The sequence below is a fragment of the Nelumbo nucifera genome, chromosome 2, assembly GCF_055504915.1.
Source record: "Nelumbo nucifera cultivar China Antique chromosome 2, China Antique-T2T, whole genome shotgun sequence".
Lineage (NCBI taxonomy): Eukaryota > Viridiplantae > Streptophyta > Magnoliopsida > Proteales > Nelumbonaceae > Nelumbo > Nelumbo nucifera.
The window spans coordinates 109,450,628-109,466,404 of NC_142650.1; the positions used below are offsets into that span (position 1 = coordinate 109,450,628).

At 38.0% G+C, this 15,777-nt stretch overlaps 1 protein-coding gene and 3 pseudogenes across 1 annotated transcript; 1 reads left to right on the forward strand and 3 right to left on the reverse strand.

The window, feature by feature from the left end:
• Nucleotides 1-2,320: 2,320 nt before the first annotated feature.
• Nucleotides 2,321-3,198, reverse strand: LOC104613025 (MSF1-like family protein). The gene has a single exon (XM_010280711.3). It carries the CDS (start codon nt 3,107-3,109, stop codon nt 2,552-2,554), a length of 558 nt encoding a protein of 185 aa, XP_010279013.1. The 5' UTR covers nt 3,110-3,198; the 3' UTR covers nt 2,321-2,551.
• Nucleotides 3,199-8,363: 5,165 nt separating this feature from the next.
• LOC148802775 (uncharacterized) lies at nt 8,364-9,427 on the forward strand (annotated as a pseudogene).
• Nucleotides 9,428-10,001: 574 nt separating this feature from the next.
• Nucleotides 10,002-10,874, reverse strand: LOC148802776 (uncharacterized; annotated as a pseudogene).
• A 3,001-nt stretch (nt 10,875-13,875) lies between these two features.
• On the reverse strand, nt 13,876-14,764 carry LOC148802777 (uncharacterized; annotated as a pseudogene).
• Nucleotides 14,765-15,777: the final 1,013 nt, after the last annotated feature.

The window sequence follows — 15,777 nt, forward strand, 5'->3', positions numbered from 1 at the left end:
TATCATTTGACTATTTGAGGAAATTCACACTTCACAGTGACCCTTCTCACTTTAAAGACATCACTATTTCATGTTTGGTTATTTGGAAACTTGACTTCCACCTTGCAAATCTTCATGTTTTAGTGCATGCAGTAAAAGGTGCAATTTTACTAAAACAAAATGTTAAGCAATTATATAACCTATGTAAGCTGTGATTCAAACAAAAAGTTTATACTTCAACGAACAAGAAAAATTACATGAATGTAGCAATGTAGCAAAAGGTGCAATTTTACCAAATTGTAATTTTGCATATAGTTGCTTTGATCAATAACAAAATCAAGAATTTATTGAAAATGACAAGAAAGTGAAAGTGCACCTCATTTCCACAAAATCACAGGATAAGAAGAAAACATCTATATAGGTTGGGGCGGATTGAGGGGACTCCAACCCCCTCCCCCAATAGAGGATGCCCTCTCATTTTTAAGAAACATTAGTCACCCAACTGGCCACTGGAAATTTAAAGGAATTGCTTACATTTTGTTACCAAATGAAAAACTTACCTACCACAAGATTATTCGGGCAAACTCTACTTGATAAACATAAACTACAAAGCAACATAGAAAAGAAAAAAGATGACTACTCTGTTGTGTATTTGTGTGCCACGAGCATGTATACATTACTAAAACAAAGAAAAAACTGCACAATATGTTAAAGAGACCCGCCTCTATCCCTTCTGATTACTACTGAAAAAGGAAGAAAAATGGTAATAAAACTTATTCTTTTTATTGACTGAAACCATTCCACCCCTCTTCATCTATCTTAGAAAAGGAAGGGAAACTACCCTTAACAGCTAAGCACCCAGGCCTGACTTTAGTTCTCCATCCAAGATGTATAACTCTTGCTAATGAATATGACATTTTATCCACGATCCTTTTCTTCCAATGCTCATCTACAATATCCTCAATTCTTTAGGTCTTAGAATTTAAAATATATTATTTATAGTTTCGGTCCTTGGAGTGCTTTGTCAATTCTATATTTTTCTCTGTTCCCTTTTCCTCCATAACAATCTTGAAATTAGCCATAATAGTTTTATAGAAGTTTCATCATCATCATCATCATCATCATCATCATCCAACCCTTACCAAATTCCAACTCTATGGGGTTGGCTACATGAATCCTGTTTTGCCCAATCCATTCCGTTTAATGCCATATTTATTATTTTTTATCAGCAACACATTTAATGCCATATTTATTGTTAAATTATTGGCATTAAATCATTTCTTAATACTTTCTACCCATGCCCTTCTGCGTCTACCTTAGCCCTTCTAGCCCCTTCACCTTGCAACAGATCATTTCTTCTTGTGGGAGCTGTTGATGGTCTTCTATGAATGTGGTGTGACCAAACCATCCTAACTTTCTCTTATTTTATTGCCTATTGGAGCTACTCCTAGGTTTTTTAGAATGACTTCAATTCTAATCCTATTATTTCTAGTTTTTCCACTCATCCAATTCAGCATGCACATTTCTGCCACACTTAGTTTTTTTGACATATTGTTTTTGACTTCCCAACACTGTGCTCCATGCAGCATAGCTGGCCTTACAACCATTTTATAGAATTTCCCTTTTAATCTGAGTGCTATTTGCCTATCACATAAACTCTACTCCATAGTTTTTCAGCAGTCTAAAATTTTGCATTGTATTTGGGTATAAAAAAGAGGAAAAGTTGAGTTATAGATTAATGGAGTTTTGGTGAACATAGATGCTAAATTGAATTAGGTGTAATGGAGATGCGAAATCTAAAACCATATGGCAGGTAATGGCAAAGTGTAATGCTAACATCAATGGAGTGATAGAGTGTAATGCTAAATTGAATCAGGCATCCATTTTCAATTAAAGGTTCAATTGGCAGACCTTATACAGTCCATCCATCCCAAGAATCCGGTATTGGGCAATGACATTTTTATTTTCTTGTTGGGATACCTTAAAAGAGGATTCATGTAGCCAACCCCATAGACTTTGGACAAGGTTTAGATGATAATTTTCTTTTTGATAGATAGGTTTAAAAGAGGATTCATGTTGCACTTCACTTTGTTGTTATTTTAATTCCCCAATCACCTTTAATTTGCTTGCTATTCATTTTACAGTCATTTTAGAATAGATCGCTTCTCTTCCACTTGAAATCATCTCTAACTTCTTACTTCCCAAGGATTTTCTTCCAGCCTGCCTTATTACTTGAAACCATTCTACTTCCCACAAATAAGGTTCATCGAAATCATAAACTTCATAACAATCAACAAAACAAATTAAAAAGAAAAAGAGTGGTTAGATTAGTCGGTTAATGTACAATGAAGGCACGATTTATTACATCAAAATTGCAACAAAGTGAAGGGGGAAGATCATTAGATCCTATCGTCCAAACTTCACAACACTTTGTGTGTTTTTTTTTCTTTGTTTTCTAATATTTTCCGCCATTGTTCGGGGACTATGAGATCAGATTAAGAATTGGAAAATCAAAGTCAAGGCCAGAGACCCTCTCCTTAAATAACCCAATTAGAAATAAGAAATCTCAGAATTAGATGGAAATCCCACTAGATTCAGCTTCAAGATACTTACAGATCCTCTCCATGACCTCTCTCCCCTTAACACTGTTCTGCAGGAACTTCTCGGCGCAACGCTGCTCCACCTTCTCGGCCATCGATGCCAACGCGGACAAGGGCTTGATCCGGATGCTGGTTTCTTGCCGGAAAGCCGTCCAACCCTCGGGATTATCCGGGTGTGGTTCATACCAGCTCTTCTCCTCGACTTCTATGAACTTCTGGAGGCTGACGTTGCGGGTGGTGAGCTGCATGGAGCGGGATCGGGAGTCGACGACCGAGGATTCGACGCAGTGGCAGATGTCCTGGCCGATAATCTTGCGGATGAACCAGGGACCGGGGGCGTGGATGGTGATGGCGCGAGTGGTGTAGAGCTTGCCGGTGAGAGGGTCGAGCTTCCGATTCAGGGTGTCGACCTCAAGGATGTGGGATAACGTGCGCTTGTTCTCGGGGTCGGTAAACTTGCGCCAGGATGCGGATGTTACCCTCTCCCATGGATGCCTGTATACGTGCTCCTGAGTGTACGCTCTTACCATCTCTTCCAGAGAGAAGAGAGATTGCTTTCTGCCCTCTGCAACGGTTCGAAGTGGCGAGACAGAAAACCGGAAACGCAGGCAGAAAGAGAAGACCAGTTAGGGCTCTTTAATTGGGGTGTTTTCGAGGTTAAAATGACGTAAATACCCTTGGGATGGATTTTAAGTCCATCCTAGGCCGAAAAATATTAACAAAAATGTTATACGAATTTTGCATAATAATAAGAAAGCCCCTAATACTGTTAAGTTTTATGGTATTACTCCCAACAGAAGAGCGAATGATGCTTCCCTTGCGCACAACAGCCGCAGTGTTTCAGTTTCAGCCTGTGGGCGGTGCAAGGACCGAAATAACCTTGGTGTGTTTTTCTGGTTTTGGTTCTAAGTACGAAATTGGCGAATGGGAAGGCAAGGCGAATATGGGGAACTTGAGATTAATCATTTCAGATTTCTTAGCGCAATCACTTACGTCAGTGGAGGTTCACTGCCAATGAATTTGCAAAGGATTTTAGTTACTTGGCATCCAAGGTACATGACATCTTATATCTGTACAAGTTAATTGACTTGTTGACTTCTTGTTGTAGGGGTGATCATGGGTCGACCCGGGCTCAAAACTTTAAAAGTGCCCGTTTGGAAGGGTTGAAGAGTGTGGCAGCTTTGCTTTCTAAATTGGGCTCCACAGACAACATTTGTTTAAGATTCAGAGACCCAAAATTCGGCCTGCCAATGGGTCGGGTTTAGGTAAAAAACTAGTTAAGCAGAAGTAAACAAAAGCTGTAACAGCAATTTACAGCTTACTAATGCTATTGCATGGATTACCATACCGGGGATCGAGCAAAAATGAGTGAGCGGTTAGGAAGACCAAGGTTTTGGATTTGATACTCACAAAGAAACACAGAAAACCAAAAACAAAAGAACACAAAAAAAGTTCATCCCCTATGACTAGATTTTGATTTTGGATTTGATACTCACAAAAATATTATCCAGCATCTACCCATGAATGACACAACATATAAGTATGGAATATATCATGTGCAACTATAATGTATTGTGGGAAGCATATTCGAGCTCTTATGAGCAAGTGGTATGTGTAAAGGGAGATGAGTACAGTGGAGAGAGGTAAACAAATGCCAAAGGTTGGGATTGTATCCCGTTCATCTCTCTAACACCACATATAGTTGGACCCAACATTGGGTAATTGCATTTTGTCAAGCTGAAGTGAAGATCAGATTTTGTCCTCGCAGCGGTGCATTGGGAACATTTCGGTATTTGTATATTTTCTTCTATAGTAAGATGTTTCTAATTAGAAAAATTACTAGGGTTGTTCTTTGTTCATCATTGCATCATGGTCATTTCTAAGATGTTGAAATACTCTCTAGCTACCAATCAAATCAAGGGCATCCAATAGAATAGGTTCAACAATTAACCATGTTATATTTGTAGATGATGGTTTATTCATTTTCCGATAGGCCAAGTGATGAGGGGTAAATTGTTCCTCCCAAATAAATGGTGACACACGGCCTCCGTCGACACCTCAGCACAGAGTCAACAAACCAACTCGGAAGGTTAGTGATGGGGTATGTACATCTATTCAGTTGACAGTTTGGATGATATGGGACTCTTTAAACTAAAGCATCTCTTTTGCTGGTCAGGTGACTATAGACGAGAACAGAGAAGCTGATATAACTACTGGTCGAGCCGCACATAGGGTTTCGAGGGGACTTCATGATAAGGTATCATTTGGAGGTTCTCTAACTCAACATCTTGATTTGTTTACTCACCGTTGGTTGAACCACTAGAGTTCTCATTATGCCTAGGAGGCCTATAAATTGGAAATTAAGTAATATTGCATGGATGCAAACATAGGAATCATAATCTAATGCATGTTGCATTGTCACGTTGCAAGATGAAAAAAGGGAAGAATCAATTGCCTATGGTAGAGTATAAACTGATAAATACTCCATATTCCTTGTTCTACCTCTATGAATTGTTTGCATGAATTATCATAACTGTATTAAGTTTTTTACCTGATGCCTATCAGATATCTACCTTGATGCGCACTTCTATATAACATCTTTCCACAATGAATTGGACAGTCCATTGTTTTTCATTTAATTATGCTATGGTTGCATCTTGCACCTTTTTTAGTGAAGACTGTTTGTATTATCCTTTGATATTTTAGTATTTAATTCTTTTATCCACCAAAAGACAAAGCGTCTGAATTCACCTGAAAAGGTATGCATACTAATTCTCTCAAGCTCTATTACACTCTTAGAGTAATCTCCATTCACTTATTGTCTTAAGCATCAGAGTGCCTTCCCTGGATAAAAGATATGCGTGCACTCTCACTTTCCTTCTCTTGCATCACATCAGCTTGGATGTCAGACATCAACTCAGTCACTACAACTCAGCCTAGCCAGATTGACATCTAGTCAGAGTCTGAGTCACAGTACACGAGGGAGTGTGTAGATTACGCGACATCAAGGCTAAGGTTTCAAAGATCATTAAAACAAAGGAAACTATTAGGCTCTATTGTGATTGGTAGGGACATGCTATAAACTATAAAAGATCTCTAATTCTTCTCAATGAGATTGTCCATTAAAGGCTCTTTGCTTGAGGTTAGGTTGATAATGAAAGATGACACATATCTAGGAAGCTCTTTGTTTGTTAGTAGGAAGAAAATTGTCAATCGAAGGCTCCGGTGTATGCTCACTGGTCAGTTTAGTGCATATATACCAAGAATTAGAATAGGAAATGTACGGGATGATCTATTCCCCTTACCTATTTGGTTTAGAAAGGATTCAGAATTGGAATTAGAGCCAGCTGGAATGAGATTCTCATTCCCAAGGGAGGGGGAGGGAATGCTCATTTCCTCATATGGGGGAGTGCCATTTCACTAGGAATGGAAATGGGATTTCGATTTCCACCCAACCGAATGGTTAGAATGGGAGTTGGAATGATCGGGCCTTATTCCCATTAATCAAATGGCCTCTTGATTGGATGAAAATCGAATATTCTCTTTCACACAAGCAAATTCATCCTTACAAAGCATATTCTTTTCGCTATACTTGTTGATCATAGGATCACAACTATCACCACACCCTTGATTAAGGGGAATGGACCGGTTCTGGATTGGACCCCGTCCAGTCCAAAATCAATTTGGATGGATTGGATGAACTGACAAGATATATTAGATTGGACTGATTTGGTCCAAAATATTTACCAGATTGGATTGGACCTGGTCCATCCATAACAAATTTATATTGGATTGGGTTCATTGATATAAGATAAGAATATATGTGTCAATGGACCAGGTTTGGGATGAAACCAATCTAAATCAAAATGAATTTGAATAGATTGGACGTTCTAGACATTGAATTGGACCGGCCCAAATTGGTCTAAAACATTCATTAGAATGGATTGGACCTGATCCATTTATAATGGACTCACATTGGACTGGATTGGATTGGACCAATTCCAATCCAATTGACACCCCTACCCTTGATATATGCTAAAGTTGGAGTTATATGGAATTTCTAGTGGAGATTCAAAGAAAACACTCACTACATCTTCTCAAGGCTTGGATGGATTTCACTGAACCTAAAGATGAGACTATTATTTAATGCCTTAGAGCTTTGGTGTCATATTCTAAGAGAAATGCTTTAAAAACGAATATATCCTTTTGGATTGCAAACTTTATGGAGTGTCCATGTCATGTATTTGAAAAAATACAAAAGTTATTTATGCTTTGAGAGATATACTAGAAAAGGGAGCCCATTGGGTAGTTGGTGGTGGGTTGAATATTGACATAAGAAGGAGCCATCGGTCCCCAACCCTTTTGGCTTCAAATTGGATGTTAATGGTACTAGATTTGATGTTGTATTGATTACACATCTTATATAGATGATCACTCATCAAGCAATCAAGAGGATTTATTTACTTTTTCCCCATCATGGTTTAAACTGTTTAGTGTGGACCAAATCTTCTCCTGGGTACTTCAATACTAAGTTTATTTATTGTGAATTCACTTCTTCACTTGCTTCCAGTTTTGGATTAACAAGTGCCATCTTTTGGTGAAAACTATGGGCTTTAAAGAGAAGTCTGCCTTGGGCTTGGGTGTTTGGATGGAGGTCTATGACTAGCTCTCGTCCCCTTCAAGCTAGCTTGGCGAAGAGATCCTCAATATTGGACCTGAGTTGTCTGATTTATGGTTAAAGAAGATATGTTTCATTTGTTTCTTAAAGGTAATCTTTCTAAGTTGGTTTGGTTTGCTTCAAATTTCATGATCAAATCTAAAGAGTTGAGTTACTCATTTGGCGTCTGTTTGGCTTAGATGTCGTTGCTCCAGAAAACAGTGATACATCAACATCACGTCAAAAAAAACAGTGCTCCAGTAAATGCCTAGTTGTTTGGAATCGTTTTTCCATAAAAAAATGGTGCTCTAAACCATACCTTGGAAACCGGAAACTCGTTGCTGCCAACAGGAACATGAGGTGATAGTGACAGGGACATGATGTGGCACTGAATAATAGGTACTGGTGCTGAAAAGTTTTCTAGAGCATTGGTACCAAACAGAAAGCGTTGCTGCTGCTCCAAGAAGCGTTCTACATGGCAGCAACGTTTCCAAACAAAAAAGAGACACCGTTTTCTCAGAAAACGATGCTTCCAACCCACACATCAGCAGCACCATTTTTAGAAAACAGTGCCATATCTACAACATCGATGCCAAACATATACTTGCTGAATTGATTTCTTAGTTATCAAAAATTGGCCACTTGGCCACGAGTACACAAGTTAGTTGCGATTTTGTCTATAAATTAGCTATCTATCTTTCTTGCATTTTCGTCTGTTTGCTATCATTTACATGGCGTTAGAGCGTGTTCTGAAACCTGTTTTCTCCCGTCCATGAAATATTTATCCTTAGGTTGCGTTTGTAATCGTTTGGAAAGAGTTCAAAAATATGCCTATTTTCGATGCAAAAATGTGTATAAACCAAGGTTTGCATCGAAAATATGTAAAAATATTGCTTTACAAAAAATGAAGGAAATTTTGCCACGATTTTGATCGAAGTAAATAAGCATAGGTATCGATTGTTTTCTCTTCGAGCATGCTATAGAGAAGAGAAAGGTTCTGTGATAGAGGTAAGAGAGATCTGAATTCCAAATCCATTCATCTGTCAAGGTAATGAGAGATCTGAACTCTCATTTTGATTTTCTTTTCATATTTAGGTCACTACCCTCGTCGGAAGAGAGATCTGAACTCCAAATCCATCTATTTGCCTTTTCCTAAGAGTTGCGTATGATATTTCTTCGTCCTATGGGTTTTCTTGAATCTTCCTTCATTTTCCTCTTGAATCTTGAATCTATTCGTTTCATTAAATCTTCCTTCATTTTTGGTTCCTTGGGATGTTATATTATTATCGGTTTTCTCAGGGAATAAGTGCATAGAAAAAAATGCAGAGAGGTAGAGGTGATTTCTTCAATTTTGGTGATCCTTTTGCTGAATTTGGTGGTTTTGGTGGCTTTGGCAGCCACAGGAGTCTAATCTCTACCCTTTTTGGGGGAAGGGACTCTTTCGATGATCCTTTCTTCACTAGTCCATTCCAAAGCATGTTTGAATCTAGTATGATGGGACCAAACATGTTTGGGTCAAGTTCAAGGTTTTTTGGAGACTCAGATATGCATCCACTTGGATTCCTGGAGCATCAAGCTGCACAATATAGTAAATCAAAGGGGCCGATTATCAAAGAGATAACATCTGAAGATGAGGCCAAAGAAGAGCAAGGAGCCAAAGCCAAAGAGAAGACTGAAAACCCTTGGAAGCATTCTAGGTCAAAGGAACCGTATGTTGAGAATCCAGATGATGAATCTCAAGGTTAAATCTTTGATGTAATTGCATACTAAAACTATATATATACTCTTGTAGTTTCTATTATATTCATATTCTTGTAGTTGCTATTATATATACTGTTGAAGTAGAGATTCATTGTATTTTATCTTTCAAAAAGGAAGAGCAAGCATATTTAGTACAGATAGAGCATGTCCCCAGACTCATAGTTATAGCTTTTAGAGTTCCACTGTTACTAATGGAGGTGCCAATGGGGCATATTATACTTTGTCTACAGCCAGAAGGACTGGCAGCGATGGGGTATATACATTTATTCGGTTGACAGTTTGGGTGATATGAGATTCTTTAAACTAAAGCCTCTCTTTTGTTGGTCAGGTGACTATAGACGACAACAGAGAAGCTGATACAACTACTGGTCGAGCCACACACAAGGTTTCGAGGGGACTTCATGATAAGTTATCACTAGAGGTTCTCTAACTCAACATCTTGATTTGTTTGCTCACTGTTGGTTGGACCACTAGAGTTCTCATTATGCCTAGGAGGCCTATAGATTGGAAATTAAGTAATACTACATGGATGCCAACATAGGAATCAGAATCTAATGCATGTTGAATTGTGACGTGGCAAGATTAAAAAAGGGAAGAATCAATTGTCCATTGTAGAATCCATGCAAACAATTCATAGAGGAAGAGCAAGGAATATGGAGTATGAATCCATGCAAACAATTCATAGAGGTAGAACAAGGAATATGGAGTATGAATCCATGCAAACAATTCATAGAGGAAGAACAAGGAATATGGAGTATTTATCCATGCAAACAATTCATAGAGGAAGAACAAGGAATATGGAGTATTTATCAGCTTATACTCTACTATAGACAATTGAATCTTCTCTTTTTATCTTGCCACGTCACAATGCAACATGCATCAGATTCTGATTCATATGTTTGCATCCATGCAGTATTACTTAATTTCCAATTTATAGGCCTCCTAGGCATAATGAGAACTCCAGTGGTCCAACCAAGGGTGTGCAAACAAATCAAGATGTTGAGTTAGAGAACCTCTAATGATACGTTATCATGAAGTCCCCTTGAAACCCTGTGTGTGGCTCGACTAGTAGTTGTATCAGCTTCTCTGTTGTTGTCTATAGTCACCTGACCAACAAAAGAGAGGTTTAAGTTTAAAGAGTCCCATATCACCCAAACTGTCAACCGAATAGATGTATATACCCCATCACTGCCAGTCCTTCTGGTTGTAGACAAAGTATAATATGCCCCATTGGCACCTCCATTTGTAACAATGGAACTCTGAAAGCTATAACTACGAGCCTGGGGATGTGCTCTATCTGTACTAAACATGCTTGCTCTTCCTCTTTGAAAGATAAAACACAAAATGAATCTCTACTTCAACAGTATATATAATAGCTACTACAAGAATATGAATATAATAGAAACTACAAGAGTATATATATAGTTTTAGTATGCAATTACAACAAAGACTTAACCCTGAGATTCATCATCTGGATCCTCAACGTACGGTTCCTTTGACCTAGAATGCTTCCAAGGGTTTTCAGTCTTCTCTTTGGCTTTGGCTCCTTGTTCTTCTTTGGCCTCATCTCCAGATGTTACCTCTTTGATAATCGGCCCCTTTGGTTGACTAGACTATGCAGCTTGATGCTCCAGGAATTCAAGTGGATGCATATCTGAGTCTCCAAAAAACCTTGAACTTGACCCAAACATGTTTGGTCCCATCATACTAGATTCAAACATGCTTTGGAATGGACTAGTGAAGAAAGGATCATTGAAAGGGTCCCTTCCCCCCAAAAGGCTAGAGATTAGACTCCTGTGGCTACCAAAGCCACCAAAACCACCAAATTCAGCAAAAGGATCACCAAAATTGAAGAAATCACCTCTACCTCTCTGCATTTTTTTCTATGCACTTATTCCCTGAGAAAACCGATAATAATATAACATCCCAAGGAACCAAAAATGAAGGAAGATTTAATGAAGCGAATAGATTAATGATTCAAGAGGAAAATGAAGGAAGATTCAAGAAAACCCATAGGACAAAGAAATATCATACGTAACTGTTAGGAAAAGGAAAATAGATGGATTTGGAGTTCAGATCTCTCTTCCAACGTGGGTAGTTACCTAAAAATGAAAAGAAAATCAAAATGAGAGTTCAGATCTCTCATTACCTTGACAGATGAATGACTTTGGAGTTCAGATCTCTCTTACCTCTATCACAGAACCTTTCTCCTCTCTATCGGACACTCGAAGAGAAAACAGTCGAAACTTATGCTTATTACTTCGATCAAAATTGTGGCAAAATTTCCTTCGTTTTTTGTAAAGCAATATTTTCACATATTTTCGGTGCAAACCTTGGTTTATACACATTTTTGCATCGAAAATAGGCATATTTTTGAACTCTTTCCAAACGATTACAAACGCAACCTAAGGATAAATATATCATGGACGGGAGAAAACAGGTTTCAGAACACGCTCTAATGCCATGTAAATGATAGCAAACAGACGAAAATGCAAGAAAGATAGATAGCTAATTTATAGACAAAGTCGCAACTAACTTGTGTACTCGTGGCCAAGTGGCTAATTTTTGATAACTAAGAAATCCATTCAGCAAGTATATGTTTGGCATCGATGTTGTAGATATGGAACTGTTTTCTAAAAATGGTGCTGCTGATGTGTGGGTTGGAAGCACCATTTTCTCAGAAAACGGTGTCTCTTTTTGTTTGGAAACGTTGCTGCCATGTAGAACGCTTCTTGGAGCAGCAGCAACGCTTTCTGTTTGGTACCAATGCTCTAGAAACCTTTTCAGCACCAGTACCAATTATTCAGTGCCACATCATGTCCCTGTCACTATCACCTCATGTTCCTGTTGGCAGCAACGAGTTTCCGGTTTCCAAGGTATGGTTTAGAGCATCGTTTTTTTATGGAAAAACGATTTCAAACAAATAGGCATTTACTGGAGCACTGTTTTTTTTGACGTGATGTTGATGTATCACTGTTTTCTGGAGCAACGACATCTAAGCCAAACAGACGCCAAATGAGTAGCTCAACTCTTTAGATTTGATCATGAAATTTGAACCAGCAAACCAAACCAACTTAGAAAGATTTCCTTTAAGAAACAAATGAAAAATATCTTCTTTAACCATAAATCAGACAACTCAGGTCCAATATTGAGGATCTCTTCGCCAAGCTAGCTTGAAGGGGAAGAGAGCTAGTCATAGACCTCCATCCAAACACCCAAGCCCAAGGAAGACTTCTCTTTAATGCCCATAGTTTTCACCAAAAGATGGCACTTGTTAATCCAGAACTGGAAGCAAGTGAAGAAGTGAATTCACAATAAATAAACTTAGTATTGAAGTACCCAGGAGAAGATTTGGTCCACACTAAACAGTTTAAACCATGACGGGGGAAAAGTAAATAAATCCTCTTGATTGCTTGATGAGTGATCATCTATATAAGATGTGTAATCAATACAACGTCAAATCTAGTACCATTAACATCCAATTTGTAGCCAAAAGGGTTGGGGACCGATGGCTCCTTCTTATGTCAATATTCAACCCACCACCAACTACCCAATGGGCTCCCTTTTCTAGTATATCTCTCAAAGCATAAATAAGCTTTTGTATTTTTTCAAATACATGACAAGGACACTCTATTAAGTTCGCAATCCAATTCGTTTTTAAAGTATTTCTCTTAGAATATGACACCAAAGCTCTAAGGCATTAAATAATAGTCTCATCTTTAGGTTTAGTGAAATCCATCTAAGCCTTCAAAAGATACAGTGAGTGTTTTCTTTGAATCCCCACTAGAAATTTCATATAACTCCAACTTTATCATATATCAAGGGTAGATGTGTCAATTGGTCTGGATTTGGTCCAATTTGATCCAATCCAATGTGAGTCCATTATAAATGGATCAGGTCCAATTCAATCCAATGAATTCTTTAGATCAATTTGGACCGGTCCAATTCAATGTCTAGACCATTAAATCTGTTCCAACTCATTTTGATTTAGATTGGTTTCAACCCAAACCTGGTCGATTGACACATATATTCTTATCTTATATCAATGGACCTGATATTGGCTTAATCCTAGCCAATCCAATCTAATAAACATTTTGGATCCAATCCGTCCAAATTGATTTTGGACTAGATGGGGTCCAATCCAGAACCAGTCCATTGACACCGTTAATCAAGGGTGTGGTGATAGTTGTGCTCCTATTGACAATTGATCTGCTTATACTCTACTATAGACAATTGATTCTTCCCTTTTTTCACCTTGCCACATCACAATGCAACATGCATCAGATTGTGATTCCTATGTTTGCATGCATGCAATATTACTTAAATTCCAATTTATAGGCCTCCTAGGCATAATGAGAACTCTAGTGGTTCAACCAACGGTGAATAAACAAATCAAGATGTTAAGTTAGGGAACCTGCTTTGGAATGATACCTTATCAACCTGCAAATGATAAGGTATCAATGGTCCAATCTAATGCATGTTGAATTGTGACATAGCAAGATTAAACAAGGGAAGAATCAATTGTCCATTGTAGAATCCATGCAAACAATTCATAGAGGTAGAACAAGGAATATGGAGTATGAATCCATGCAAACAATTCATAGAGGAAGAACAAGGAATATGGAGTATTTATCCATGCAAACAATTCATAGAGGAAGAACAAGGAATATGGAGTATTTATCAGCTTATACTCTACTATAGACAATTGAATCTTCTCTTTTTTTCATCTTGCCACGTCACAATGCAACATGCATCAGATTCTGATTCCTATGTTTGCATCCATGCAGTATTACTTAATTTCCAATTTATAGGCCTCCTAGGCATAATGAGAACTCCAGTGGTCCAACCAAGGGTGTGCAAACAAATCAAGATGTTGAGTTAGAGAACCTCTAATGATACGTTATCATTAAGTCCCCTTGAAACCCTGTGTGTGGCTCGACTAGTAGTTGTATCAGCTTCTCTGTTGTTGTCTATAGTCACCTGACAAGCAAAATCGAGGCTTTAGTTTAAAGAGTCCCATATCATCCAAACTATCAACCGAATAGATATACATACCCCATCACTGCCAGTCCTTCTAATTGTAGAGAAAGTATAATATGCCCCATTGGCACCTCGGTAAGTAACAGTGGAAGTCTGAAAGCTATGACTACGAGCCTGGGGACGTGTTCTATCTGTCCTGTTATAGTCATTCCAAATTTCCAATACTAAACATGCTTGCTTTTCCTCTCATAAAACACATTGAATATCTACTTCAACAATATATGTATAATAGAAACTACAAGAGTATATATATATATATATATATATATATATAGATTCCGTATGCAATTACAGAAAAGACTTAACCTTGAGATTCATCATCTGGATCCTCAACATACGGTTCCTTTTACCTAGAATGCTTCCTAGGGTTTTCAGTCTTCTCTTTGGCTTTGGCTCCTTGTTATTCTTCGGCTTCATCTTCAGATGTTATCTCTTTGATAATAGGCCTCTTTTATTTACTAGATTGTGCAGCTTGATGCTCTAGGAATCTAGCTGGATGCATATCTAAGTCTCCAAAAGACCTTGAACTTGACCCAAACATCTTTGGTCCCATCATACTAGATTCAAACATGCTTTGGAATGGACTAGTGAAGAAAGGATCATTGAAAGGGTCTCTTCCCCCAAATAAACTAGAGATCAGACTCCTGTGGCTACCAAAGCCACCAAAACCACCAAATTCAGCGAAAGATTGCCAAAATCGAAAAAAATCACCTCGAACTCTCTGCATTTTTTCTATGTACTTATTTCCTGAGAAAACCCATAATAAGATAATATCCCAAGGAACCAAAAATGAAGGAAGATTCAATGAAACGAATAGATTAAAGATTCAAGAGGAAAATGAAGGAAGATTTAAGAAAACCCATAGGACAAAGAAATATAATACATAACTCTCAGAAAAAGGCAAATGGATGGATTTGGAGTTCAGATCTCTCTTCCGATGAGGGAAGTGACCTAAAAACGAAAAGAAAATCTACATGAGAGTTCAGATCTCTCATTACCACGGCAAATGAATGGATTTGAAGTTCAGATCTCTCTTACCTCTATCATGGAACCTTTCTCTTCTCTATCGAATGCTCGAAGGGAAAACAGTCAAAACCTATGCTTATTTACTTCGACCAAAATTGTGGCAAAATTTTCTTCGTTTTTTATAAAGCAATATTTTCACATATTTTTGATGCAAACCTTGGCTTATACACATTTTTGCATCGAAAATAGGTGTATTTTTTAACTCTTACCAAATGAATACAAATCTGAACGGGAATGCAAATTTGTAAAGGTTCAAATTCACACTCCGACCAAACGCAGCCTTAAGAGCAAACAACAAATACTATTTCGTCGACGATTCTCTCCCTCAACTTGAAAGATCCACACCAAAATTGGATTCTTGGAAAAAAATTAATTCTATGGTCGCTTCTTGGTTGATAAGTTCTTTGACCAAGGATCTTTAGGAATTGGCGTCTGATATTTGGAGTTTGATGAGAGATACTTGCGAGGTAATGAATCCATTAGCTTAAACATGATCTAGCCCTTCTCCAGCAAGGAGATCTTATATTTTAAAAAGCTTAAAAGATTGTGGGATGAAAATGGAATTCTCACACCTTTACGTGACTGTTTCTATGGTTCCGCCATGAAGTATTTCATGGCTGCATGAGAAAAAAAAGAAGAAATTCACTAGTTTCTTATGGGTCTAGGTGATTCTTTCAGTGCAATCCGATCATCTATTCTTGGGTCCGAGCATTT

Bases quoted from the DNA above. Each gene is read 5' to 3' on its own strand.
- LOC104613025 (XM_010280711.3), bottom strand. From the start codon at position 3,109: ATGGTAAGAGCGTACACTCAGGAGCACGTATACAGGCATCCATGGGAG.